A 26,439-nucleotide genomic window follows, 5' to 3' on the forward strand; every position below is an offset into this window, starting at 1 on the left:
GTCGCGGTCCAGGGCTAGACAGGAGAGCGGCTCGTTTCAGGAGAATGACTAAAACATTCGAGTCACCCAGACCTCCGCTTCCCCTTTCAGCTTGCTGCAGAAAGAGATGTAACCTGAATCTTTGTTTAGGTTTTGGTTAGGGAGTGAGAATTAAAAAGCCACGGCAGATGCAGAGAGCAGATTTTTTTCTTTAAGTCAAAAGTTAACTGGCCATTCTCATTTTTTTTCCTTCTTTAATACTAAATCTGGAGTAAGTTGGCTTGTCCTGATAACGATCTTAACTTGTAGGGAAGGCGGGTTTTTTCTGAAGGAGGTGAGGCTATTCCTCCTGGAAAAGACTTTCACCCCACACCCTCTTCCCTCCTTCCATGTAAGGTTCCACCCTCTGGAAAACAAAACTTTTTTTCCCTTTTCCTAGAGGGCAGAGCTCAATGAAGTTGGGGAAAGAATCTTAGGAACAGTCCATCGGAGTGGCTACAGTCACAGCGGCCTCTTTGGACGGAGACTTGTAGCCTTCTTACTCTTCTTGGTGTGTCAGCTTTCATTAGCGCACTGGGGCGGGGGAGGGGGGCCAGATCGGCAGACACGAGCTGGTATGTGATAAGCAGCCCTAGCAGTGCCATGTATTGGAAAAGCGATCAGATGTTTGTGTGTAAACTAGAAGAAAAGGACGTGCCTGAGCTGGCAGTTCCCCTTGAGAAGGTGAGCGACCCGACGCCCGGCCAGACCAGCTGAATCGCAGTTTCCTTGAAACGCGAGCTGTTTGGGTTCCTAAACGAGGTTCAGAAATTACCTGTAACAGTCTCATCTTCAAACCCGGCAATTTTTTTTTTTTTATTACGTAGTGGCGTTAGTCAGTAATCATTGCCTCCCCTCCCCACAAGCTCACTTAACCTGAGGCATGGAGACCGTAATTTGGGAGACGAAGCCTCGAGCCTAAGGCGATGTGAGTCGTGCTTTTGTTGTGTTTGCAGCGGTGATCGGGAGGTCGGGAGAGTGAGTCGGGAGGTTCGGGCGGCTGGGGGCTGGGGCGGGGGGCTGGACGTTGGGGAGGGACGGAGCCGAGGCGAGGCTTCTCTGTTCGGCAGCTGGCGGACGCTTGCCGGCCCTAAAGAGCTCCTCCGGCCGCAGGGCGATCCTCGCTGTCGCGGTCGTACAGCGAAACAGAAGCAGACGAAGCTCCAGGAAGACTTTTGCGATCGCAGGGAGGGCTTTGAGGGCCATTTTACTTAAAAAAAAAAAAAAAAATCGAAAGAAACAAACCCTAGGGCTCTGTAGTTGCATAGTTCCTCAGTAGATAGCGGGGAACTGAAACTCTCACCTCGCTCTGGAGGCAGGAGCGTTTACTCACAAAGGCGGGGTATGTCGCGTTTTAGGTTTGAAAATCATCTGCAGCCTTTTTGAGCGCCTCCGCGGCCCCGCACTGGGCACCACTGACTTTGTCTTCGCCCGAATGCTTGCGGGGAACGCACGGGAACTCCGGGGGCTCCTGCCTAAACTCTGCGCCTGCGAGGACGCGGCCTCCGTGCTGCGGCGCTGGGTCCCGGCAGAGAGCCCGGGGGTGGGGTTCGGGGGACTCCGGGGTTCGGACAGCATCTCGCTTGACGCTGTCAGAGGGAAGAGGGAGGCGAAGAGAGAACTACAGAAGTGTGGGCCGCTCGAGTTCCGTGACACCACCCCCTCGCCCCCCAAGCTAGCGTTTCCGTGAACGGAGGCAGAAAAAGCCCAGAGCCGCTGCGTTTTCGTTTAAGAACAAAACTCCTGCAAAGGCTTGGAAACACTTGAGTAAAGCGCGTTGTTGCTTTAAAACATTTTGACCGAGGTTGTGTGAGTTGTTTTTTTAATGACACAAATTAAATTCAGCTGGATATTTTCCATTATTCGACCCGCTTTTTGCGCTGGTTAAAAATAATCCTTTGGTAACTCAAATGTTGACTTACCGAGCAATAAGTGGCAATTTACACCTTAAAGAAACGAGTATAAATCACTCGCAGCTCTAATTGCTGTAAGTTTACGAAAGAGCTGCTGGCTCGGTTTAATCTGAAGCATTTTCATTCAAATTGTCATCGGAACAAACACCAGGCTTCTTAAATCCCGCTGTAATTAGCTTTCAAGTATCCTATTAAACCTCTTCACCTTTCGGGCTATCCAACTCAAAAAGCTCCCATTTAAAAATATATATGTCTCGGTCTTTTAATTGAGGCTATTAAAGAAATCAAGTTTCTACCCCCACCCCTTCCTCAAATCCTCTTTTCTTTTCTCCTACTCCACCCCACCCCCCATGCACCCCCTTTAGCCCAGTGATCCCCGCTCCGCAGTGATTGACGTCTAGAAAGAAAATGCTTTGTGCGGGGATGATTGTTATTAACTCGTTACCCCTGGCAGGGGGGCGGGGAACCGGCGTGCTCCGGTGAGCGCTGGGGACCCGTAGCCCGGAGAGCGCGGCGGCGCGCCGGGCGAGCCCCGGAGCTCCCGTGGCCGCCTCGCTGCGCGCTAGGGCTGCGCCGCCGTCCGCTCGCCCGCAGCCGCGCGGGCCCAGGCGCCCAGACGGCTGCCTGCGCGGCCCAGCGCGCCGGGGCCTTCATTAGTTCGCCCCGCGTGCCGAGAAGCTGAAGCTCCGGGCTGCACGTGCCGACTCTGAACTTCTCGTCTCTCACCTCCTCAGTGCCAGGGTCTCATGTCGGAGGAGTGCGGGCGGACTGCAGCCCTGGCGGCCGGGAGGACTCGGAAAGGCGCCGGGGAAGAGGGGCTGGTGAGTGGGTAGGGCCCCGGGTGCTGGCTCTGGAGAGGCGGCCCAGAACGGAGGGCTGCTGTCCCAGTTCCTTCCAGAGCTCAACTGTGGGCCCTCGAGGAGCCGGTGGAGGGGGCGGGATCTGGGACGGGCTGGGCAGAGCCGCCAGGCACCCCAGGACTTTGAGGTCGGGGGTCTGCAGCCCCGGCGACTGCGCCGTGGGAGCTTGGACCCCGGGGAGGGCGAGGAGCGGGACATCAGGAACTGGGGGTGGCTTGGGGGAAGGGAGGGGAGGCGGTGAGGGAGCCCCCGCGGGTCTGTGGGATGGGGAGAGGAGGAGGGGTCTAGAACCGCCTGAGACCGCGCCTCGTGGCTTCCTGCAGGTGAGCCCCGAGGGAGTGGGGGACGAGGACTCGTGCTCCTCCTCGGCCCCGCTGTCCCCGTCGTCCTCGCCCCGGTCCATGGCCTCGGGCTCCGTCTGCCCTCCTGGCAAGTGTGTGTGCAGCAGCTGCGGCCTGGAGATCGTGGACAAGTACCTTCTCAAGGTAGGGCGGAGCCGCGAGGCCCAAGGCAAGCGCGGTTCCCCGGGGAGCTCTAGGGAAGGAGAAAAGTTTATTTTCCCCTTCTTTTCCACTCAAGTTCTCGGTCGAGGTTGTAGACTTTCTTAGCACAACCGCCCAGTCAAGGGCAACTCATAAGGTGGGAAAAAACAGGAGAAGAAATTTTAAAATACCCCCTGTTGTTGCAAAACTGCTTGTGTGTGTGGTCTAGGGGTGCCGATACCCGGGTGAATGTACTGGAGTCAGCCACCTACTTGTAGAGGAACGGAAGTGGGGAAATCCTTACCCATTCTGGAAACAAGGTCCTGCCTCATTATTTTTATCGAGCCTCGGGTTATAACCCGCAGTAACACCCAGGCGTCTGCCTGCTTATGAGGGTTCCAAGTCTGTATATGTTGACCGATTTTCCCTTTTCAGTGTCTCTTTTGGTGAGAACCACTGTGAAGTGCCTTAAAGAGTCTTTTCTAGACAGATATTTTTTACATAGTCTTATGTTTATTTACACTAACCTGAGGCTTTTCCAAAATAAAATGCATACTACCATTTAAATAAAAACCATTTTCAGTATCTTCCTCCTCTAAGGTTTAATACTTCAAGGCCACGCAGTGGTTTTTTTTTTTTTTTTTTTAAACGTCATCTCCAGTGCTTAGGAGGGCAATGGAAATTGATGTGAAGTTAGACAAAACAAAAAGAAAAATGCCTGGGATGAAGTGCTTCAAGTGGTGGTTTGAGAGTTGACTGTCTGTCTTAATTTGTTTTACTTCTCTTAAGATATTGTGGGGGAGTTTTGAAGTATAAATTCTGGCAGGCCAGTTATCCATGTCATTGCATGAAGGATCATAGTCCCCCGTGTTTTAACCCTAATATCATGGAATTTCAACTTCAATAGTTTTTTTAAACCACTATTTAAAATAATGATCTCTCTTACACTAAATTAGTAGCAAACCAGTTCACTTTCTATTCTCCCCACCACCACCATCCCCCACCTAGTTTCTCAAAAGAATTCATTATGTAGAATATGAATTCAAAAAGCAAGTTTGTGAGTTTCTTTAAATTTCTGCCTCAGCATACAAAACTGCTTCATCTGGGAAGCTAGCATGATACCCTGTAGATACAACTAAGATAAAGAACCAAAAAGAGTTTTGGTGAAAACTGTTTAAAAAGTAACTAAGTTACTTAATTAGTGGTTGATTCTTAAGGCTGGCAAGTTAGCATTGCTTTCTCTTTAAATCTCTATTCTTAGATTCCCATTTCAGTGTTTCTAGACCTGAGCCTCTTTGAATATTTCCAAACCATCTTTTGAATCAAAACTAGCTTCTTCCTTTCTTGAGCCCTCTCAGGAATTAGCTTTATCTTTCAGACTATTTCTGAATGGATGTATAATGGATCCACTTCATATTAGAGAGGAAAAAGAAAAAAGCTTGAAGTGACTCTTAACATGTCTTCTGAAATAATCATTTATAGCATTCATCTTTTATATGTTAACATATGTTTATATATCAGATATATATTTGTATAAAACAATCTAAATTATCTAAATGAGGTTTTTTTAAGCTTTTTTTTGTAATAGTACTGGAGTCCTCTCAATGAAGTCTTCTACATACAGTCTTAGTTTACTCTTTAGTATATGTACAAGTATGCATAAGTACCTATTAGTAGACGTGCAAGAAAACTGTCTTCCTATCATATAGGAAACTAACAAAAGTTTGACACTTTATGATTATATAAAAACTCTTGAGTTCTCAACTCCCCCACCACCACCATTTTGAGTACATATTCTTCCAGATAAGTTTGAATTCAGTTCAAGTCACTGGTGAAAAAATAATTATTAAATAGAATATTTGAGGATGTAACTGTTTAATATAGAAAAACACCATATCATAAGGCAAGTAAAATGGAGTTAGAACAAAAATGTGAGAGGAGTTAGATGCGTCTATTGCCCATGTGATACTTCAGTGCCCTGTCGTTTGAGTGGTTTTTTTTCTGGATTGATCCTATATATGTATACATACAGAGATTGGATGAATGCTAGCCATCAGGAAAGGTTTATAGTCTCCAGAATTTTTTCTGTTTACCTTATTTTCCTCTCTGGAAAAGAAAAGATGAAGGAAGGTTTTGTTTTGTTTTAGTAAACTTTGAGGAAAGGTGGCACACTAGGAATTACATCTGGCTTTAGGGAACTAGAGAATGACTATGACTCTGCCCTGAAGACTGCATCTATCCTGGCTTTAAAAAAAAAGCCTGGATAAGATCAAAATGCAGAAGGCCTTAAACAGTGGAATACTAATGGAAGCCTGTACTTCTCAACTTTAATTTAATTGGACCCATTTGAGGGGGGGGGGGGAAGAAAATGCATCTCTATATCCAGGACAGCGATAACCATTGTTAATTTTTAAAAGTTTGGTTTCCTCAGATTTTTTTCCAGTTGTTTTCCAATGCAATTTTCCCTATTTACTTGTATAGTGAGCATGTTTTTTAATAGGAAAATCAAAACTTAAATTTCACTAAAATCATCAGTGCTTTGGAAAGAGGGACATAACTAATTAGAAGCCAGTGAAACTTTCTTCTTCAGCTTCACAGTACCTTTTATATTTCATGTCACAGTAAAACATATTGAACAGTAGTGCTAACATGATAGAATCATTGGACAAGATTGTCTTTATTATGAAATAGTGTAGCAAAAGCTATATTTCAAAATTTCCCATTTTTTCCAATTTCCTAATTCCTATATTAAGCATTAGATCCATTTGTACAATGTAACTGCTGCTTTTGCATTATTGCTGTTCTTTTAAATGAAATTTAATTAAGCTAAACCATGTTCTTGTGCCCACAAGGGCAAACTTTAGGAGCTTGCATTATAGGCAAATTCAGTTCAGTACACATCTTCATTCCCGAAGGCCAAAGGTATACAACTTATAGTATGATGGCAACAGTTTAAGGTGAGCATTTGTACGATTTGTCCACTGACCCGACAGTATTTCATGCCCCTATTTACAATGTAAAGTGCTATGATTTATTAATGCATTTTATAAAATAAAATGTCTTACTAAGTATAAATGACAAACAATACTTGGGTGCCTTTTTAAAACCACTTATAAAAGATTTATTTTTTTCCTTTAATGACCAAATCATTAAAGTAGGGTTACCAGTGCTTTATGTTTTGGTTATTTAATGTTAGGTGGGAGCCAGGGCTTCTGCCATATCAATATCTAAATCTACCTTAGCAGTGTCTGTTTTTTAAGAGAAATGAATTGCCTGGCTTCTTTATAAGGGTAAGTATTTATCTTACAAAGCTTTTAGTCCATTTTCTTTTTCACTGTAACTAGTGAACAGTTTATAATTATTTGGCTAGAAAGTAGATTGAGAAGGTATGTGGCTTGAATTCTTTAGTTGCCATGTGTTATGGTGGGAAGAATTTGGTCAAGGAAAAATTATAAAACCAATATGTAGGACTTAAAGTGACCAAAATTTTCCCTATGTTCATAGATGTTGATTTAAAAAAAAACAAAACAAAACAGAATGGACATTTGATTTATTTAAAAAAAGATACTTGAATTTTTCAAAATTATTTTTAAAAAATAAACACAAAGTATAGAAGATGCTGTTGTGATTTTTCTGGCTGAAATCTAAAAGAGAGTATATCTAGATGCGTATGTATGTAAATATGACACCTCTTAGATGGCAACATTCAGAGCATGTGTTAAAATATTAAGGGGCTAGCTTGTAAAATTGCCTGATAGAGAGAACCAATGAAGGGTACTCTTGAGCATGGTGTTAGAATGGCTTCTCATTTGGCCCCTTTTTCTTCCCAGGTGAACGACCTGTGCTGGCATGTCCGGTGTCTCTCCTGCAGCGTCTGCAGGACCTCCTTAGGAAGGCACACCAGCTGTTATATTAAAGACAAAGACATTTTCTGCAAACTTGATTATTTCAGGTACACTGAAACTTCTTTTGTTTTTTTTTAGTAAGTAGATACACCAAGAAATTATTTATACAAAGAGAATTTTGTAAATAGGCTTTCTGGTCCAGTTTTATTTACGGAAGCCCACTTTTTTGTATACAACAGATTTCAAAATGAGAATGCTTTATATTTTTGAGGTAAATTGGATTAAAATAAATAAAATTAGCATATTGATATGTTTTAGGAACCCAGTATATAAAAATTAACTTTGAATAATTTTTTCTACCTTGGCAAATGAAAGTTTTAGGTATTATAAATAGGGAAGCTTCTTTGCTGTACAGGGATATAAAGTATGAAATATAAGGTGACTTATTGTAGCAATGCTCTTTGTTCAGGTAAAGTAGTAAGACAAAATGAAGTAATTATAGGGGGAAAATATCAAAGTGCTATTGAGCTTTTACCAGTTTATTATAGAATGACCCCCTGTAATATACCTATAAAATGCCAGCAGTTTGAAAACTGTGATAAACCATAATATTCAGAAGAATTGACCATTCCAGTATCAGAAATACACCAAGTCCAATTACATAACCTGACTAAAAATTCTGTTTCTTTTGTCTGTTCTTTGATATTTGTGCGATTATATTTGTCTAGGGTATTAAATGTAACATTTTCTCTGCCTGGTCTCTTTATAATCATTTAAATGGAAAATTTCCTCATGGATAGAATTCAATTCTTAATGGATAGCTATCTCAAAACTGAAATCATCCTTAAGCATGACTTTTTAAAATTATCACCTTTTTCCTTTATTTGCATTTCCAAAGGAAGAATTTTCATTGTGAAATTGGGAAGTTAATACTACATAATGAAGTTTGTAATACTAATTGTGTTGTTTATACTCAATTTCAAAAACTGATTTAAGAGTTTAGTGATTGATTTGAATAAAATTGCTAGGCAAGTTAAAGCACGTCACGAAACCCAGAGTCCTTTATTTTACAAAATCATAGGATTTTATAATTACCCCAATCATATATTTTTCATCAGGTTTGCTTTCTATTTTCTCAAAAACAGTAGCAATTTGCCTCCTCTTTCACATAGGGTATGCTAATCTTAATTTTCTTTTTTTTTGTAATTTAAAGCTGCTTGAAATGTTTGTTTTCAGAGACTTTTTACAAGTCTAGTTCTTCAGGATTTTTAAAATACCCTGTATTTTACTATATTCAAAAATTGATTTTATGATTCAGATTAATTTAAAAACTAGCAACACCTCTAAAGATATGTTAATAAATAGACACAGACACATATACTTCTCTAGTTTAATGGGGATATGCCAGGCTATGACTGCGATTGTGGTAGGAGATATGACAGAGTGTCACAAGGACTGAGAGATAAAGGAGATCTTTACATCTGGCATTTTGCTAAGATTAACTTGCATTTAATGTCCAGAATTGTGTCTAAAAGTTTTAGGTAATATTTCTCCACCTCTTGTGGATGGTAATGCAAGAGCTTGTTTACCAAAGGAAGCATCTCTGAGTTTTCCTTCCTCACGAACCAGAGTGAACAATTTCTGTTCTATTCATTCTTTGATAATATCAATTTTAAATGCTTTAACTTTTTTAAAAAGTTTAAAGTATTTTCTAATTATCTCAACTTGGCTTTAAGATATCACTATTTATATCTTCAATGGTATCGCTTTGTACTTTTAGTTTTTTCAGTTTGGAGTGTGTGTGTGTTATGTTGAGTCTCTAGATAATTTATAAATGTCCTGATATTTGTTACAAGAAGGATATTGAAACTCAAATTTCATTTATTTTAAGAGAAAAAATCCTATCCTCCTTTAGAGTAACAATGAGAAGTTTTTGTTTTATAAACAGGTTTGAATTATGATCCCATCTCAAGTCTTGCTGCTGCTTACCATATTGACTTTTAAAAAATAATTTATTCCTGTTTCATTTTCAAAAGATTTAAATACTTGGATTAATCCAGTGAGTAATATAATGTGTTAGTTTAATCCTAGACTGATGAATATCTCACCAAGCATTAACTCTTCACCCTTCCCCCGCCCCCCATTTATGTAGAAGGTATGGAACTCGCTGCTCTCGATGTGGGAGGCATATCCATTCTACTGACTGGGTCCGGAGGGCCAAGGGGAATGTCTATCATTTGGCGTGCTTTGCCTGCTTTTCTTGCAAAAGACAACTGTCTACGGGAGAGGAGTTTGCTTTAGTGGAAGAGAAAGTTCTCTGCAGAGTGCATTATGACTGCATGCTGGATAATTTAAAAAGAGAAGTGGAAAATGGTAAATATATACTTAAAATACTTTTGAATCTTTTGGGACAGTGAACACAGGGATAAAAATAATTTTTTCCTAAGGTCGTCTTAAAGCATTATTTTGTGCAGTGTAATTGTGGTGAAACTCATTAAGCCCTCTACTGTTAGTGATGGTCTCCATCTGTTTGTTTATGAGAAAAGCCATGGCATATGTATTTGCCTTGTGCCATATTCTCAGGAAGCAGCCTTGAGTTTAGGGTTCTGTTTTGCTTTTTGTAACCAGTTGTTTCCTTGTGTTTGCCTTTTTAAGGATGAGCCTTAGATGTGCACTTTCAACTTGGTGCACTTTTGACTAAATATATAAGCCTACAAATGAAATGTTGTTTCTACATTATGTTTCTAGTATGTTCTAAATCTTAAGGGATTTGGCAAACTAGAAGATGTATACAGTTTCATACCACGTCAAGAGATGCAAGAAACCTGTTATTGTATAACTGCCCCCATTTGACTTACCAGCACATTTGGTGTGTTTTTTAAATGCAGGTAATGGGATTAGTGTTGAAGGCGCCCTCCTTACAGAGCAAGATGTTAATCATCCAAAACCAGCAAAAAGAGCTCGGACCAGCTTTACAGCAGATCAGCTCCAGGTAGACATGACAATGACTTTGAGTTTTTGAAGCCCTTTTCCACCACAAAAAAGAGAAAAAAACCCCAATAAACAAAAAACACCGAAACTAACAAAAGCCAAACAAAAACCAATGTCTATGCTGACTTGAAACATTTTTATTTTTTCAAAAAAGTTATTCTGTGCTTTTTGTGCAAACTGACTTGTTAAGTGTATGAAAACATTGCCCTAAATATTGTTTATCAATATTCGAAGAGTTGTGGTATGATGTGAACTTTGCAAGTTTGTCTCCCTGATGTTTGTTAACATTAACATCAAGGTGCAAACAAAATGGTGCTCTGTCCTGACTTCCTGAAAAAATTACTTTAACTGAGGTATTTATGTTACTACATGTAATTTTAATAGAAGACAGAACATTTTGGGACACTTAACAGAAAGAGACGTTCAGTATGTGGGTCTGTGGGACTCTGATGTGTTCATCTTTTTAACAAACTGCATTGAGTCTTTTAATAGACAAGATTGTAGATTTTCTGAGTAGGAGGGAATTGAAAATGCCTTACCATAAATAGAAATCTACTGATTGACTGCAATCAAGTAGACCTTTCCTTGTTTTTAAAGGGGGTAGAGGGAGTAATTCTATAATTTGATGCTAAAGTTTGATTATGTTCCCTGAAAATGGAGGGGTTATTTTCAACTTAGTTGCCCTAAATATAATTGTCATAACTTCTATTTTTATAGTCAGGAAAATAATGAAATAATTACTCTTTGCTTTATATTTAAGTCTGTACACACAGTGATTTTTTTCTGGCATTTTTTTTTTTTCACATAAATCATTTTCTAAAAGATTAGTGTGACTGAAGTATTTGCTTTATGTTAAGGTGAGGTAACATTTATTGAGCACCTACCATGTATGTATGGCTAGGTGCTTTACACATATTATCCAGCTTAGCTCAGACTTTAGAGGGTTTTTATACAATGTTAATAAATGAATGACAGTAATTTTTTAAAAAATCACTGATAGTATTCTAATACTTGTCAGTATGTAAGATGAATGCAGTATGAGAGAATATTTATTTTGACAATGATTAAGAAAGAAGCCTTGATATGACATAAATATCCCAAAGGACCTTAATGTCACTGAAAAGCAATCTAGCTTTAAAATCTAGATCCATTCTTAAAAACAATTCCAGAAAATTATTTCTGATTCCTTAATTCAGGCATCGACTACTATAGTAAGTAGAAAATGGAAGGTAAGGCAGCTGAAAGAAATATCTGTTTGAAGCTTGTTTTTCTGGGTGCCTCATGTGGTTATCATGAAAATCATGTAAAGCCCCAGATAAGGGATACGTGTACCTGTGGGAGACCTGGTAGCAAAATACCCAGTAGCTAAAAGGTGTCTGAGTTAAAATAGAATCTGTAATATAAATATGTTCTGTGTATAAAGTGGGCTGTTTCCGTGAAAGACTGCCACAATTTTAATAGTCATAAGACTGATAACTTTAATTCAATTTAAAAATTTATTAGTAAAAGGGTAACTGAAAATTTGAGGCAACTTTTAGGTAGATATGTACAATCTCATCTGGAAAGTGTAGATACTAATTAAATAGAGAGGGAATAATATTTGTGGAGGTCTTTGTTTACCAAGTCCTATGCCAGATAATTTCCTGTACATTATCTTTTTTCATCTCTTACAATTCATCCAAGAACTACAGAGACTCCCCCAAGGCAGACAATCAAGGGAATGGCAGAGAAGAGATTGGACCCTACTTCCCAAACTTCTGGTCTTTTAATTTTCGTTAGCCTCCCAGGAGACCATGAGTAGAACTGTGCCTTACTAGGACTCCATTTCACGGCTGTGGCAGCTAAAACAAGAGTGAGATTCTGAATTTTGAAGATGGCTTTATAGTTTTAAATTGCAAATGTGCATAAAAACTACTTAAGCCATGCATTATTATATGAAAATGTTATCTGAATCATGAGTTTTTAAAAATTTATATCAAAATCATAGGTTTTTAAAAATGAAAGCAGAAATTATATTCTTTCTAAGCATGTTCTCGCTTATTCAGTGTTGATTAGCATCAGTCTATGCCAGTAATGACTGAAACGATGAAGCATAATCTTGTCCTCAAGTGTTCTTTGTTGCTTAGGTATCTAGGATAAATTGAATCATTATACTTTACCAGAAGCTTTAATAAATCAGGCCATGTACCTCATTGTTAAATTGTCTTACTCCTCAGAAAGCTAATTATTTAAGTAGTGCTTAAATTTAGCAAAACAATAAAATATAGGTGGTCAGTAAGTCAAGACTATTCATACAGTACCTTGCTTGGGCTTAGAGTTAAAGTATGAGGAACAAACAAACTTCGAAATTCTTTAGAAAATTACGAGAAGAAAAAAATAGTTTAACACAAAATAGACTATTCTGTGTTGGCAAAAATATTTCAAATATTGTCTCATTTGTATAAATTGTATTTTTAAAGTTCCTGCCAATATTATGGTTTGCTTATTGTAGTTGGAAGTACTTGCTCAATGATTATTAATGTTAAACATGCCAGGGTTAGCACCTACTTTAATCTACTTTCAGATTAAGTTGGTCAGCTGCTACTATGCAGACTCTTGACATTTTTGGTAGACTTTCTGGCTTGAAAATGATGTGTCTACAGAGGCTAGATCCTTGACCATTTTAAATAGCTCAGAAGAGGAATAGGGTAGATTTTTGGCATCATTAGTGACTGGAGAGCAATGAAACCAAGTCGAAATTAAAAGGATTCTTTTGTGAGACTAAACACTGATGAATACATCTTACTTTTCCATTGGCATATTCCAGTTTTAAACCATCAGTGTTGATTTAAGTTTTCCTTTATTCCTTAATGAGAAATTGCTTTAGTAAATGTAATTTGGTTCCATTATTAAACTTGTGAATTTGAAATACATTTGTGAAGAGCATATGTTTTTTGTTTTATAAATTATCTATAATAACATTACAAATAAATATCTGTTCAGCTTTCCTCCTTGAAAAATTAAAAAAACAAAGACATTAATTTGTTCATTCTTTTTTTCTCTTTTGGATGTTACATGCTCAGCTACGTATAAACACAACTATTTGCACATGAAGATATTAAAGTAACACATTTGGAGTAGGAGAGGAAGAATTACGTGAACTGGGCATGATAATACACTTTTAGGCTATTTCTGCCCATTTTTAAAAGCAAAAGTAAAAGTGCTAGTTTACAGCAAGTATGTGGACAAGTATATTGGACTGGAAGCCAGGAATGCCTTATTCTGGAAGAGTCCTATCAGTGAGAACCTAAGTGAAAAAAATACATAATTTTTAAACCTCATAAGGTTTCCCGGAACAACACTGATCTTTTTCTCCACACTGTCTTCGGATTTTCTACATATTGTGCAGGTTCATTCAGTTAATCTGGGCATTATCTCCAGATATAATGGATAAGACATTCCCTTTACCCTCCAGAAACTCACTTTCTGCTATGAAGAGCTCTACTTGCTAGCAAATTAGCTAGCTATTTGGTGACAAGTGCAGTGGCAGAAGATGGTATTATTTGAGGAACATAGTAAAGAATGCAGTTAATCTTGACTGTTGGAAATGGTGTCAGGGTCAGCAGAACTTTAGGTAGATTACCCCCATCCCATGCCCAGGACATGCACAATCATTTGGATGCTAGGCTCTACTCTCTCATTATAATACTTTCTTTATATTTTATATTTCCCTCTATTCACTTTTAAGTAATAAAATTCAAATATCTTGCTTGATTCCCAGTACTTCCTTTTCTGAAGGAATCCAAAGCCCTTTGCTTGTGCTTTTATTCTGGAGCTCCTTTTCCTCCTCCGTAACTCCATGCGTCTCACTTTAACTTGTATTGTTGTTAATTATTGGCATGCATATATCTTTCTCCCAGGAAGCGGAAGCCAGGTTCCAATCCAAAGGTTCACATCAGAATCATCTGGGAGCTTTTCGATCTATGAATGTTTAGATCTCAGGAAATTCTTATACAATAGACTGATGAGTATCTCTCTTTTAAGGTCCCAGATGTTCCTTTGCATAGAACAAGTGTCGAAACAAAGAATGATGGAGTCATTGCAATTAAGTGGAGTGTAATCTGTTGCACTGTCTACTATTTTCATACTAATAAAAATTGATGTAGGTGCCTTGAACCTATTTAGTGGAGTAGAGGTCAAAGATATGATTTTTATATTTTTTAAAATTGCTTAATGCTAGTAATTTTTAACAAAATGGAAAAAATAGTAAATAGACTTATGCATTTTTTGTGGGTTGTAAGAATGGAAGAAAAGGTGAGCTTATTTTTAACAGCATAGTTGAGAGACAAGTTTTTTATGTTGAAATTTATTTTTTTTAAGATTTGAGCATAGCAAATTGTGCATAATTTTACATAATATGCATTCTTTTTATTGATATACACTTCTTTGTATTGATTTTCAAGTAGTAAAATACAAGTACTCCATTTTCTTGTGCATGCCTTATCTCTCCTGTCATCAAAGTTCAGAAGATTGAGCTTCTTATTTTTAGCTATTTACTATTTACTACCTACATTTTTTAAAAAAACAGGTTATGCAAGCACAGTTTGCTCAGGACAACAACCCAGATGCACAGACTCTCCAGAAACTGGCAGAAAGGACAGGCTTGAGCAGACGTGTGATACAGGTGACTATTTTAAAGGTTAATCAAGAGATACTAAAAGTTCTATTCTAGGTTTTTATAAGTGTACATTGTGTGTGTGTGTGTGTAGAAATGTCAAAGCATTAGCTTCTCATTTTAGATCTCTTCACATTTTAAATCAGTTTTTTAAAAAGCCTGATAATTATTAGCCTGCATGATCCAGGCTACCATTTGTTAGACAGCTCTTTGCAGAAGTTACTTCGTTCATTGCTCAGAGCAAGCCTAAGATCCTAAGGCTAAAAAGACAACTACAGTTTGGAGCTAGATCTGTTTTTGAAGCCAGAATTGTTTCTACTTTTCTATGATTGTGTATGTGGATGTGTGTGTGTGCAGGGGGTGGGCAATGTTGATGACCTTTATTAAAGATCCAGGTAGAAGGAATGATGTAAACAAAAGTAGGGAAGGATAAGTTAGAGCAAATTTGTTGGAAGATAAAATTTATGTTTGCAAATTGTGGGAAATAGAGTTGTTTAAGCTGAACTTGGAGAGGCCTGTGAATATCAAGTTTGCTTCTGAGTAGGAGAAAACCATGATATGTATTTTTAGGAAGAAAGGACTGGTGACAGTACATAGGAAGACTTAGAGTTGGGAGAGGCTACATGGAGATTGACAGTTTAGGTGTGATGCCCAGCAAAATAATGATTTTTCAAAAAGAGACTTAGCTGGTGGCCTCAAATTCATTCTGAAACATTTTATCTACTGAAGACTAATGGCAGCCACTGGATGCAAGAGAGACGAGGAAAAAGACCTGGACACTGTAATGGTGAAGCAGAGAGACATCAAAGATGACTTATATTTGAAGTCAAAGTATCCATGGAAATGGTGTTACTGACAGCACTATTAAAGGTTTTTTAAAATGTGGGTTTGGCAGTTGGGAGGGAGATGAATTCCTTTTCCAGCTTTAATTATCAGGCAATGATGGTGGCAGTTGAGCATGTAAACCAGTATTTTAAAGAATGAAGCATCATTTCCATGGATACATTTCCGTGGTGGCTTAGAAAGTAAAGAATCTGCCTGCAGTGCGGGAGACCTGGGTTTGATGCCTGGGTTGGGAAGATCCCCTGGAGAAGGGAATGGCTACCCACTCCAGTATTCTGGCCTGGAGAATTCCATGAACAGAGCCTGGCAGCCTACAGTCCATGGGATCACAAAGAGTCCAACATGACTGAGCAACTTTTACAAAGGATGAACCAGACTCATGAAACTAGCTCCTTTATAGAGAGACTGTGGGCAGTAAAAACTGAGGCATGAACTTTATGGAGCGAGCTGTGTGAACTAGACCATCACAGCCAGAACCAAGGAATGCGTCTAGGGTAGAAGCATCATGGAAGCCCGAGGACTGAGGTAGATTCAAGATGGAGGTGGTCAACTGTATCAGGATCTTATATTTCCCTTCAACTAGGGAAATGGAAAACACTTTTAAATAATATTTAAGGTTAAAAAGGTATAACAGAGTAATGATGCAAGTGACAGACTGTAAGATGAAGCCCAGTGGGGGAAACAGTTACGTCTAACACTGCACTGTAATGTTTTATTTCTTAAACTGGCTGGTGGGTAAACAGGTGTGTGTTCTTCAGTTTATTTCTATTAGGCCTGAAGTATTTCATAATTAAAAGATCATTTATTCCAAGAAGTCAGTGGGAGAGACCTGACGATACCTCAGCTTCTATGAAGACCTAGATTTGCCGTGGATTTGGTTAAGTGCAGTGTAATGAGGCTGTCTGAGGTGGCAAGTCCCATAACCTCAGTATTTTCAGATGTCCAGGGTATTGTGTTTGTCTCAGAGTGCCAGATTCTAGAAAGGGGCTAACAAGTGTGAAAAGAGTGCTCCCTTTAGAGGAAGATTAAGGTCAAAAAAGTCTGGAAATCATGTGCTATTATTAGCAGCAACAGGGATATTTATCTGGAGAAAAGATCCAGAGATGGTAAGGGAAGGAAGAGTATAAACAGAGGTGTCTTTAAATGGTTATGAAAGGCGGCAGGATCATGTCTCTGCAAAGGAACGTAGGAGAAAAACAGATTTCACTCACAGTGAAGAATATTCTCAGTGTGTAAGTCTACAAAAGTGGCATCGGCTACCATTGAGCACTACTGGTAAAGAAACTGCCTGCCAGTGCAGGAGACATGGGTTCAGTCCCTGGGGCAGGAAGATCCTCTAAAGGAGGCATGGCAGCCCACTTCAGTATTCTTGCCTGGAGAATCCTATGGACAGAGGAGCCTGGCGGGCTATAGTTCATGGAGTCATAGAGTTGGGCATGACTGAGCAACTTAGCACACACCATTGAGGTTTTGAGTTTCCTTTACCTGGAAGTGAAACTTCCTTTGTTGAGGTAGTTCCAACTCAATGGTCTGAGAGGTTCCTCATAATCTAAGACTCTATACATTCAGTGACAGTGATTGCTGTAGCTAAGTCAGATTCATGGTTATTACGTTTTAGATTACTTTGAAGTTGGAAGCAAAGGAAAATGGAAGATTTTCTGAGAGCTTTCTTTATTATTCGAAGAAGTAAGAACCCCAGACAGATATCTCTCATATAATTTCCAGGTATTTAGGTCACCAGTATTATGAGCAAGTTAGCTACATTGCAAGCCCTAGAACCTGGAGAATATATTGTTGGGTGGTGGCTTTAATATGTAAGAGTTAAATATTTTGATAAGATGACACAGGAGTACTAACAACTCAAATATATAGTCCTTTACAGTATTTTTGAAGGATTAATTACTGTGAACTCAAATAGTAGTCAGAACCTCTTTGCCCAGCTACTTCCTAGCACTGAGCACGCATTAGAAATGTTAAAAGAGATTTACTAGGCCTTGATTCTTATATACAAACTAGGTTACCCAAATATTAAGTGGAAATACTGGTCCTATACAGGATATTATTACAGATTTCACCTTTACTAGCTAAAGTCTGCATGAAAGTGAAAATTGTTAGTCGCTCAGTCGTGTGTGACTCTGCGACCCCATGGACTGTAGCCCGCCAGGTTCTTCTGTCCATGGAGTTCTCCAGGCAAGAATACTGGAGTGGGTAGCTATTTCCTTCTCCAGGGGATCTTCCCAATCCAGATAACAAATCTGGGTCTCCTGCATTGCAGGCAGATTCTTTACCATTTGAGCCTCCAGGGAAGCCCTGAAAGTCTGCATAGTGAGACATTGTAACAGAGCAGAAATCACAGAACAAAGATGGGTGATTTTACTTTCAATAGTCTACATCCAGATATAATCACTGCTCACATATCCTTTCACAAAGTTGAATTATGAATTGTATATCTTACAGAAACATGATAGATAAAACATTGCTGTTTCTCCCAGTGTGCTTGGAGTTCCCTTTCCATATTAAAATATACACCCTTTGTGTTACTATATAATTTATTTAGTTTATTTTGAAATCTTTTAAGTCATAAAAATGCTACAATGAAGAACATTGTGTATATACTTTGCATTTGTTCAGTGGTGTCTATAGGATAAATTTCTAGAAGTGAGGTTATTGAGTCAAAAGATAAAAACATTATAAGAGCCTTTGACTGATGGTACAAAATTCACCTTGCAGAAAGTTCAAAATCAATTTATTCTCCCAGAACCTACATATGAAATTTCTCTTTCCTAAAGGTGGATAAATCCTAAAAACTATCATTCTTTTACATCCTTTCCAATTGCCAGTAAGAAAATATCATTGTTTTTATCTTTCTTTTATATCAATAAACCTTAATATGTTTACTTATATTGTGATTAAAAATTATTTTTTAGCTGATTTTTATATTGGGTTATTTGTTTTCTCTTTATCTTACTGATTTTTATTTATCATGTTAAACTTTCATAGTTCATCAATTGCCTTTTCATTTATTTTTACCATATAGAAATTTTACATTGTTTTGTATTCAAATCTCTTCATATTTTTTTTCTGATAGCTTTGGTCTTTTTCTTGCTTCACCTAGAGAAGTATATCAACATTGGCTTTTGTTTCGATAAACATTTATGGTCCCAATTATTTATATCTAAATCCTTATTTATTTGTAGTGGACTTTTGGTTACGTGTTGTAAAGTTGGGATTTTTCTTTTTTTCCCCCCAAATGATTAGGTAGCTTTCTCTAATCAATTCTATGCCAGCTCTAGTTTCTCAGTCATTTAAAATTACATCTTTTTCATACATTAAATTCTTTTATTTGACCCTTTGAGTTTTCTGAGAGATTGATCTAATGCACTAGTCTTCTTTTACAGAATGTCTACATGGCTTGCTTTCAGCTTATGTATTTTACAATTTACAACTTAGATTTTTTAAAAGTATGTTACTTAGAAGAAATTTTAACTCTTAGTGGTTTGCAAAACAAGAGATTTTAAGTCAGTAAGGAGAATCAAAAGGACTTGTATTTCATTCCTCAAGCTAGATAGTCCTCATGTCAGAAGTTTTCTGATGCCTGAAATCTTTATTTAAATGTGCAGGTTACATGATTCTTTGTGTTTTCAAACGTCTCTTTGCTTAATTACCTGTTGATTTTTTTCTAGGAGGTATTTGAATTACGTTAAGGTAGTCATTCTACTGTTAACATCAGGCTATCTTCATACTTATTTCCAAAGTCTGAAATTAAAAAAAAAGAATAACAGTGTTTTCCATCTAATACATAATTTATTGGAGACATAAGATACCTTGAAGAAACTCTGGGAATCATAGTGCCATGTGTTTTAGGTTAATGTCATCCTGTGGGGTGCCTATCTTCTGGGCAGTGGCAGGGGAAAAGGCAGGTGACAGCTATCCTTGGTTAAAAGTTGGAGAATCTGTGAGTGTGTCGTCTTGGCTGGCTGGGTGATGGCAGTGGTGCCTGTTGTTCAGTAGCCTGTAAAGGGAGCTGTGACTGAAGACTCTGGATGAAATCTCTGTATAGATACCCGAGTCTCGCTGCTGCTCCAGAACATAGATGATAAGGTTGTGGCTGCATCATTTTCCTTGATACATGCCTAAGCTTGTTCCTAAAATACTCCTTAGATGCTACCCCTCAGCCACCTGCTCAGACCCGTTTTCCTTTAGTTTTAACCCCTTTAGTCTATACCTCTGTTTATGAGTTCCAAGGATAGCAAGGTATGCCTTTTGAAGTCAGGCCAACTTTTTAATAAATCTTTTTTTTTGTTCAGCCCTCTGTTCCACATTGTTCAGCCCTGATTCCCTTGAGCCGTCAACTAACTGCCTGCCATCCCTGCGCAGAGACTTCTGCCCCTGGCCTTCTCCCTTGCTCCCCAAATGTTCTTATCCTAATTTCCTTATAAAGTTTTAATCCCTCCGCTTCTCTATCTTCTTATGACAGAGTTGTTTGGAGTGATAGCAAATAAATGCTATACTATTTTAATAGAGGAACACTCTGTAGGCAGGTTATATCTAAGAGCAGGAAGTTCACATGCAGGTAGCTTAGTTACTGGAAGCATTCTGAGTGGTCTAGACTTGTTTACCCTGACCTGCACATAAAATTCTGCTTAACCCAGAACTTCCTTTATTTCTGTGATGGAGTGGACACAAGGTGGTTAGCTCCTTACATTTGGTGAACTGTTTCACCAGTGGATATGTTTGCATTTTTTTTAACTTAAATATTGCTAGTTGTTTCTTACTGTAAGCCTGACTTTAACCTGCTTCTTAGAGAATAGCCTATGCATTTACTAAGAGAAATTGAACTCAGCAGGTTACCAAGAGACTGGAATAACTGAATCAAGAGGTTTGTAGAAAGCCTTAAGTTCTCAGTGGGGATTTTAATCATTTGAAAATGGATTTCAAATAAGTCTAGCAGGTGTCTGAGAATACAGTGAGTAGTGTATTTTTTAAAAAATTTCTGATGAAAGGGTTTTTTCCATTTTACTTTTTGTCCCAAATGTCAGTAGGAGAACCAAGGAAACTTTTCTGAAATTTTGACTCCCCTCCCCCATTTTTATTTTGGAAGATGCTGGCTTATTATAGAACTTGTTTTAAATTAAATCATCAGATAATTATTATTTGGGCAAAGAAAATGACTGTTGATAACTGTGCAAAATGATTTCTCTTGTGTCTACAGAACTCTTTTTTAAAGAAAGCTGCTTTAGATTTATGCTGTGCTTACATGGTAGAGTGGCATCCTTTGTAGTATTGAACTGGTATTGTACTCAGCTGCTATGTGACATAGCTACTGTTGGTTTTCTCCTCTCTCAGGTATGGTTTCAGAACTGTAGAGCACGCCACAAGAAACACGTCAGTCCTAATCACTCCTCCTCTGCCCCAGTCACAGCAGTGCCACCCTCCAGACTGTCTCCACCTATGTTAGAAGAAATGGCTTATTCTGCATATGTGCCCCAAGATGGGACGATGTTAACTGCACTGCATAGTTATATGGATGGTAGGTATCCTAACATTTAACAGCTGCCTTTCAAACAATCACTCATACCTTCTAATATTATATTATTAATAGGATTCACATTTTGAAATATTACCTCAGTAGTAGCTGAAAAATACTGTGGGAGAGGGATGCAGTAGGGAGAACTATCCAATCTTCTTACTTCTGTGACAGCCTTTTAAGGGGCATGCAAAGCACTCACTTTACAGCTAAAATACAGATATTCATAATGACTCATAGATAGTGCTTGATTTTTACTTAGAAAAAACATTCTTTTTGTTTTGACCTGATAAATATTTGAATAATTTATTTTCCTATGGTCAGACACAAGTATTCACCCTCAAATTTTTAGATTGCGGTTTACTGAATTTTGTTAAAAAAACTTTTTTATTGAAGCAAAACGTACATATGGAAAAGTACACACATAAGTATTCAACTTGATGAATTAATAAAATCAACATATCCGTGTAAATACTACCCAGAGGAAGTAGTAGGATATAATTAGCACCTCAGAAGCTTCTCTTATGTCCCCTCCCAGTCATTATCCTCTTCCTCCAAAGTAGCATTGCCTTGACTCCTAAAATCATGTTCTGGTTTTGCCTGTTGTTGAGCTTTATATAAATCAAACCTTGCAGAATGTATTCTGTGTCTCACTTCTTTCAACTATAATGTTTGTGAGATTCCTTTGTATTGTTGCAAGAATCAGTGATTTGTTTCATTGTTATACAAAATTCCACTGTAGGATACCATTATCCACTTAGGGTTGGTAGGCACTCATTTTATTTCCGGTTTGGGCTTTTATGTATATGATGCTATGGGCCTCATTGTACACACCTTTTGGTGCACGTTAATTCACAGTTTTATCTAGTACATATATGCTAAGAGTAGCATATAGGGTCCTGGCTACGCATATGCTCGATCTTAGCTGATTCTGCCAAAAAGTTTCTGATACTGGTTGAACCAATATACACTCTGACCAGCAGCACATGAGAGGTCAAGGTGCTCTACCTCCTCTCCAGCACTTGATGTGGTGTGACCTCTTAATTTAGCCAGCTTAGTGGTTGTATAGTGCTATCTCATTATTTCCATTTGCTTTTCCCTCATCTCTGAAGAGCCTGAGTATTTTTTCTTTGGGCATTTGTATATTGTTTTTTTTTTTTTTTTTTTTTTTTTGTGAAGTACCTGTTCATGTCCTTTGCTTATTGGTCTGTTGGCTTGTCTGTTTTGTTTTTCCTTGATTTGTGCTAATTTTGGCTGTGTATTGCATATAGATAAGTTTTTTCATGATTATATGTATTGCTGTCTTAAGGGTATGTTTTATGGAGCACAAGTTCCTAATTTTAATATAGTTCCATCAGTTTTTTTCCTTCATGAGGAATGCTTTTTTATGACCTGTTCAAGAAATTGTTCCTACTCAAAGGTAATGAAGATATTCCTCCTATCAGTTCAGTTCAGCTGCTCAGTCGTGTCTGACTCTTAGCAACCTCATGGCCTGCGGCACTCCAGGCCTCCCTATCCATCAACAACTCCCAAAGCTTGCTCAAACTCATGTCCATTGAGTCAGTGATGCCATCCAACCATCTCATCCTCTGTCGTCCCCTTCTCTTCCCGCCTTCAATCTTTCCCAGTATCAGGATCTTTTCCAGTGAGTCAGTTCTTTGCATCAGGTAGCCAAAGTATTGGAGCTTCAGCTTCAGTGTCAGTCCTTCTAATGAATATTCAGGACTGACTTCCTTTAGGATTGACTGGTTTGATCTCCTTGCTGTCCAAGGGACTCTCAAGAGTCTTCTCTAACACCACAGTTAGAAAGCATCAATTCTTTGGTGTTCGGCTTTCTTTATGGTCCAGTTCTCACATACATACATGACTACTGGAAAAACCATAGTTTTGACCAAATGGACCTCTGTCATATATTCCTCCTATGATATCACTAACCATGTTTTAGTTTGACATTTAGATTTACAGTCCATCTAGAATTGAATTTTCTATGTAGTGTAAAATAAGGACAAAGTCTTTGTTATGTTTATGAAAGTACCAATTTCCCAGCTGATTTTCTGTGCTACATTGTCATAAACCAAGTGTCCATATAATTTATATGTCAACTTCTGTATCCTTAGAAGAGCCTAGAGGGCTACTGTCCATGGGTCACAAAGAGTTGGGCATGACTGAAGGGACTTAGAACATACTATTCTGTTTCATTGGTCTATTTATTTCTGTATCCATGCCTAATTGTTTTACTAATGCTGGATATATAATTATTGATATCCAGTAATACATGTTATCCTATTTTGTTGTTTGTTTGTATTGCCTCTTCTTGACCCTTTATGTTCCCATAATTTTTTCCAACAAAAAGAAAATAATTGAGATTTTGGTATAATCTGTTAAATAATTTGGTAGGAAATTAATAATCTTAATAATAATGTCTTCCAAACCATGATCCTAGTCTGTCTTTCTGTTTATTTAGGTCACCTTCAAATGCTCTCTTATATTCTGGAGTTTTCTGTTTAGGAACCTTACCCATCTTTTGTTAGTTTTTTTTTATAGGTTTTTGTTTTGATGCAGTTAATTGTAAATGGTTTTTCCTTTATATATGGAAATCTAGGTTTACAGCTATTTTCTTTCAGCACTTTGACAATATGAATAAAATAGTTTTCTTCCATTGTTTCTGTTATTTAGAATATAGTTAATTGACTTGATACCACTCATTGTTGAAGTCAGCTATGGGTCTTATTCTTATTCCTTTAAAAGTGAATGTCCTTTTCCCCTCAGCTTTTCTCTTTGTGCTTGGTTTTAAGTTTTGTAGAATGTGCCTAGATATGCTTCTTGAATATGAAAGTTTGATGTATTTGCTTATATAAACTTTCTGTATCTTCAAATATTATTTCTGCTATTACTGAAAAAGTCTATATTTTCTAGCCTTTTGATCTTCCATGTTCTGGACTAGATATTTTCTTATCTGTATTCCAGTTCACTAATTCTCTCTGTATATGCTGTAAAACTCACTTGCTGAGGTCTTAATTTCAGTTATTGTTTTCAGGTTTTAGAATTTCCATTTCATTCTTTTATATAGTTTTTATTTCTATACCAGAATTATCTATCTTATCACTTTATTCCTTAATACAATTATTATACTAATTATAGTTATTTTAAAGTTCATACCAGACAACTCCAATATCTGGATATTTTCCCAATCTATTCTATTGTTTTTTCCTCTTTGTTTTTAGTCAAGTCATGTCTTATTTGCCTTGTTACTTTTTTATTGCACTTCAGATGTGAGGTGTGAAAACTAGAAATAATTTGAAGCTCTGGATGGGATATTTTCCACCAGAGAGAATTTAGTTTTGCCATTGGCAGGGAGTTAGGTCAGGGGAAGACCAACTTAATCCAATCAGACATCAGTTCTCACAAAGGCTGGCATGTTTCTGGGTCACCACTTCTTGGCAGTAGCCTTTTGGGGTACCCCCCAAAGCTTGTGTTTTGTTTTGTGTCTATTGTTTTTAATGAGGGCTTCTCTTCAGTGGTACCTGGTCCTTCATATTTGTTCCCCAGTACCCAAAGTCTAACTCCTGAAAACTCTGCTAAACTCCTCAGCCTCTTAGACATTCATTTTCTTTTAAAATTGTTATTACACTTGTGGAGGAAAAGTAGCCTCATTTTATTTCCTTCCTTCTCTAGGACTTGGCTTTGCGAACTCTCACTGCCTTGGTATCTTTCAGATGCCTTCAAACAGCTTTTAAAAAATTTTGTCCAGCTTTCTTAGTTGCTCTTAGGAGGACATTTGGTTTGAAGCAGCATAGTCTTTGCTGAGAATGAAAAGTTCATTTTAAGGTTTGGTTAAAGTAAAATTCAGAGCCTGAATCATTGTTGCCGTTTATCCTAGTGTACTAGGATTAAAATTGTGTGTGTTCACATGAATGACTGTAGTGTTGCCTGAATCAAATGTGTTTTCATGTCTGCTTAGGAAGGAGTCAGTTAAACATCCATAAATGGGAATTTGGGGCAGGAGTCACCCTATAGAGGAACCTTCGTATGAAATTTAGCAACATCTCTGTAGACGAAGGTGGTGTGTTTCTGGCTGCAGGGTAAAGTGCAGTGAATGGGGTATGGATGGAGGACTTTAAAGCGGCAAAAGCTTGGGGCCCAAAATAAAGATTTTGGAGTAAACCATTCCTGGATTCTCATAATACTATACTCACTATGCTGAATAAGTTAATGCTTCTGCTGAGGTCAGTGAAATAGCTTGGTGCCCTCAGCTATAATCAGTAGTGAGAGGACTTTGCCTTGGATTGTTTTTTGTTTGTTTTTAAGTCAGTTTTATTTACCATACAAAACTGATCCACAAATTTCTTTCTATTTTGTAGCTCATTCACCAACAACTCTTGGACTCCAGCCCTTGTTACCCCATTCAATGACACAACTGCCAATAAGTCATACCTAATTCCTTCTTTCAGGGATAGAAATGATTAAGGATATAAACTTGTCATTTGTTATGTATAAAATACCATTGAAAATATATTAATGTTAATTTTTTATTTAACACCCAAAGCATTTCCAACATCACTTTGCTGCCCAGGTATGTATCTCTAGTTGGCCTGCAAGACACTTTTATTGATTCTTCATTTTTTGTAAAACTTATGTTTACAAGAAGAAAATAAATCAAAACTTTTTTTTGTATTGTATGAAAATAGTTCACTCGAGTGTGTATCTGTTAATTTATTTGTCATCAAAAGAGCACTTTGCCTAAAAGAAAGGACTGACAAGTGTGCAAAATGTTTACAATCCTTTGTGAAATTGTAGTTTATCATTAGTTTGTATCTGTAAGTTATTGTTATAAATATTACCTGTACTTTTTGTTATATACAACTTTATACTTTGAAGCTTGTATCTGTGAATTTGCAATTGAAATTTATTTTGCCAATGTTTTCTGAATGAACTGAATAAAGCTTCTGTTGTAGCATGCCATGCAAACACATTATTGTGTTTGTGGTTGATGAACTATGGCTGTAAATAACACTATAGTTTAATAAGCCCACCATTCTAAGTTTATTAAACATTTTTCATTCTTGTGAAAGTTTCAACCAATTTATCCTTTTTCTGTGTGTATTTCCAGCGGTAAGTTGACTTTAGCCTCTTACACGTATAATAACAACTTTTAATTTTAAAAGTCATTTGGTTTTGAGCTCTGTTGTGAGTACATTTTAATAGGAAACTTATTTGTGGATGATTGCACTTAAGAACACACGAAAATATCTCATTTGGCAAATTGTCTCTTTTGAACTAGCTAATAAAATTAATGTGAAAGAAAA

At 37.8% G+C, this 26,439-nt stretch overlaps 1 protein-coding gene across 4 annotated transcripts; it reads left to right on the forward strand.

Moving 5' to 3' along the window:
• Positions 1–26,439, forward strand: LHX8 (LIM homeobox 8). Of its 4 annotated transcripts, none has more exons than XM_015092052.4 (9): positions 1–946; positions 2,666–2,752; positions 3,115–3,276; positions 7,104–7,225; positions 9,271–9,491; positions 10,007–10,110; positions 14,677–14,772; positions 20,953–21,136; positions 25,495–26,439. In XM_015092052.4, exons 2-9 carry the CDS (start codon positions 2,678–2,680, stop codon positions 25,569–25,571), a joined length of 1,041 nt encoding a protein of 346 aa, XP_014947538.1. In that variant the 5' UTR covers positions 1–946; positions 2,666–2,677; the 3' UTR covers positions 25,572–26,439. The 4 variants fall into 4 exon arrangements, with proteins under 4 accessions (XP_014947538.1, XP_042105787.1, XP_042105781.1 ...); XM_042249853.1 differs by having other exon boundaries at positions 148–702; positions 25,495–26,204; XM_042249847.2 differs by lacking the exon at positions 1–946 and having other exon boundaries at positions 2,466–2,752; positions 9,274–9,491.

The sequence above is a fragment of the Ovis aries genome, chromosome 1 (genome assembly GCF_016772045.2).
Source record: "Ovis aries strain OAR_USU_Benz2616 breed Rambouillet chromosome 1, ARS-UI_Ramb_v3.0, whole genome shotgun sequence".
NCBI classification, from domain to species: domain Eukaryota; kingdom Metazoa; phylum Chordata; class Mammalia; order Artiodactyla; family Bovidae; genus Ovis; species Ovis aries.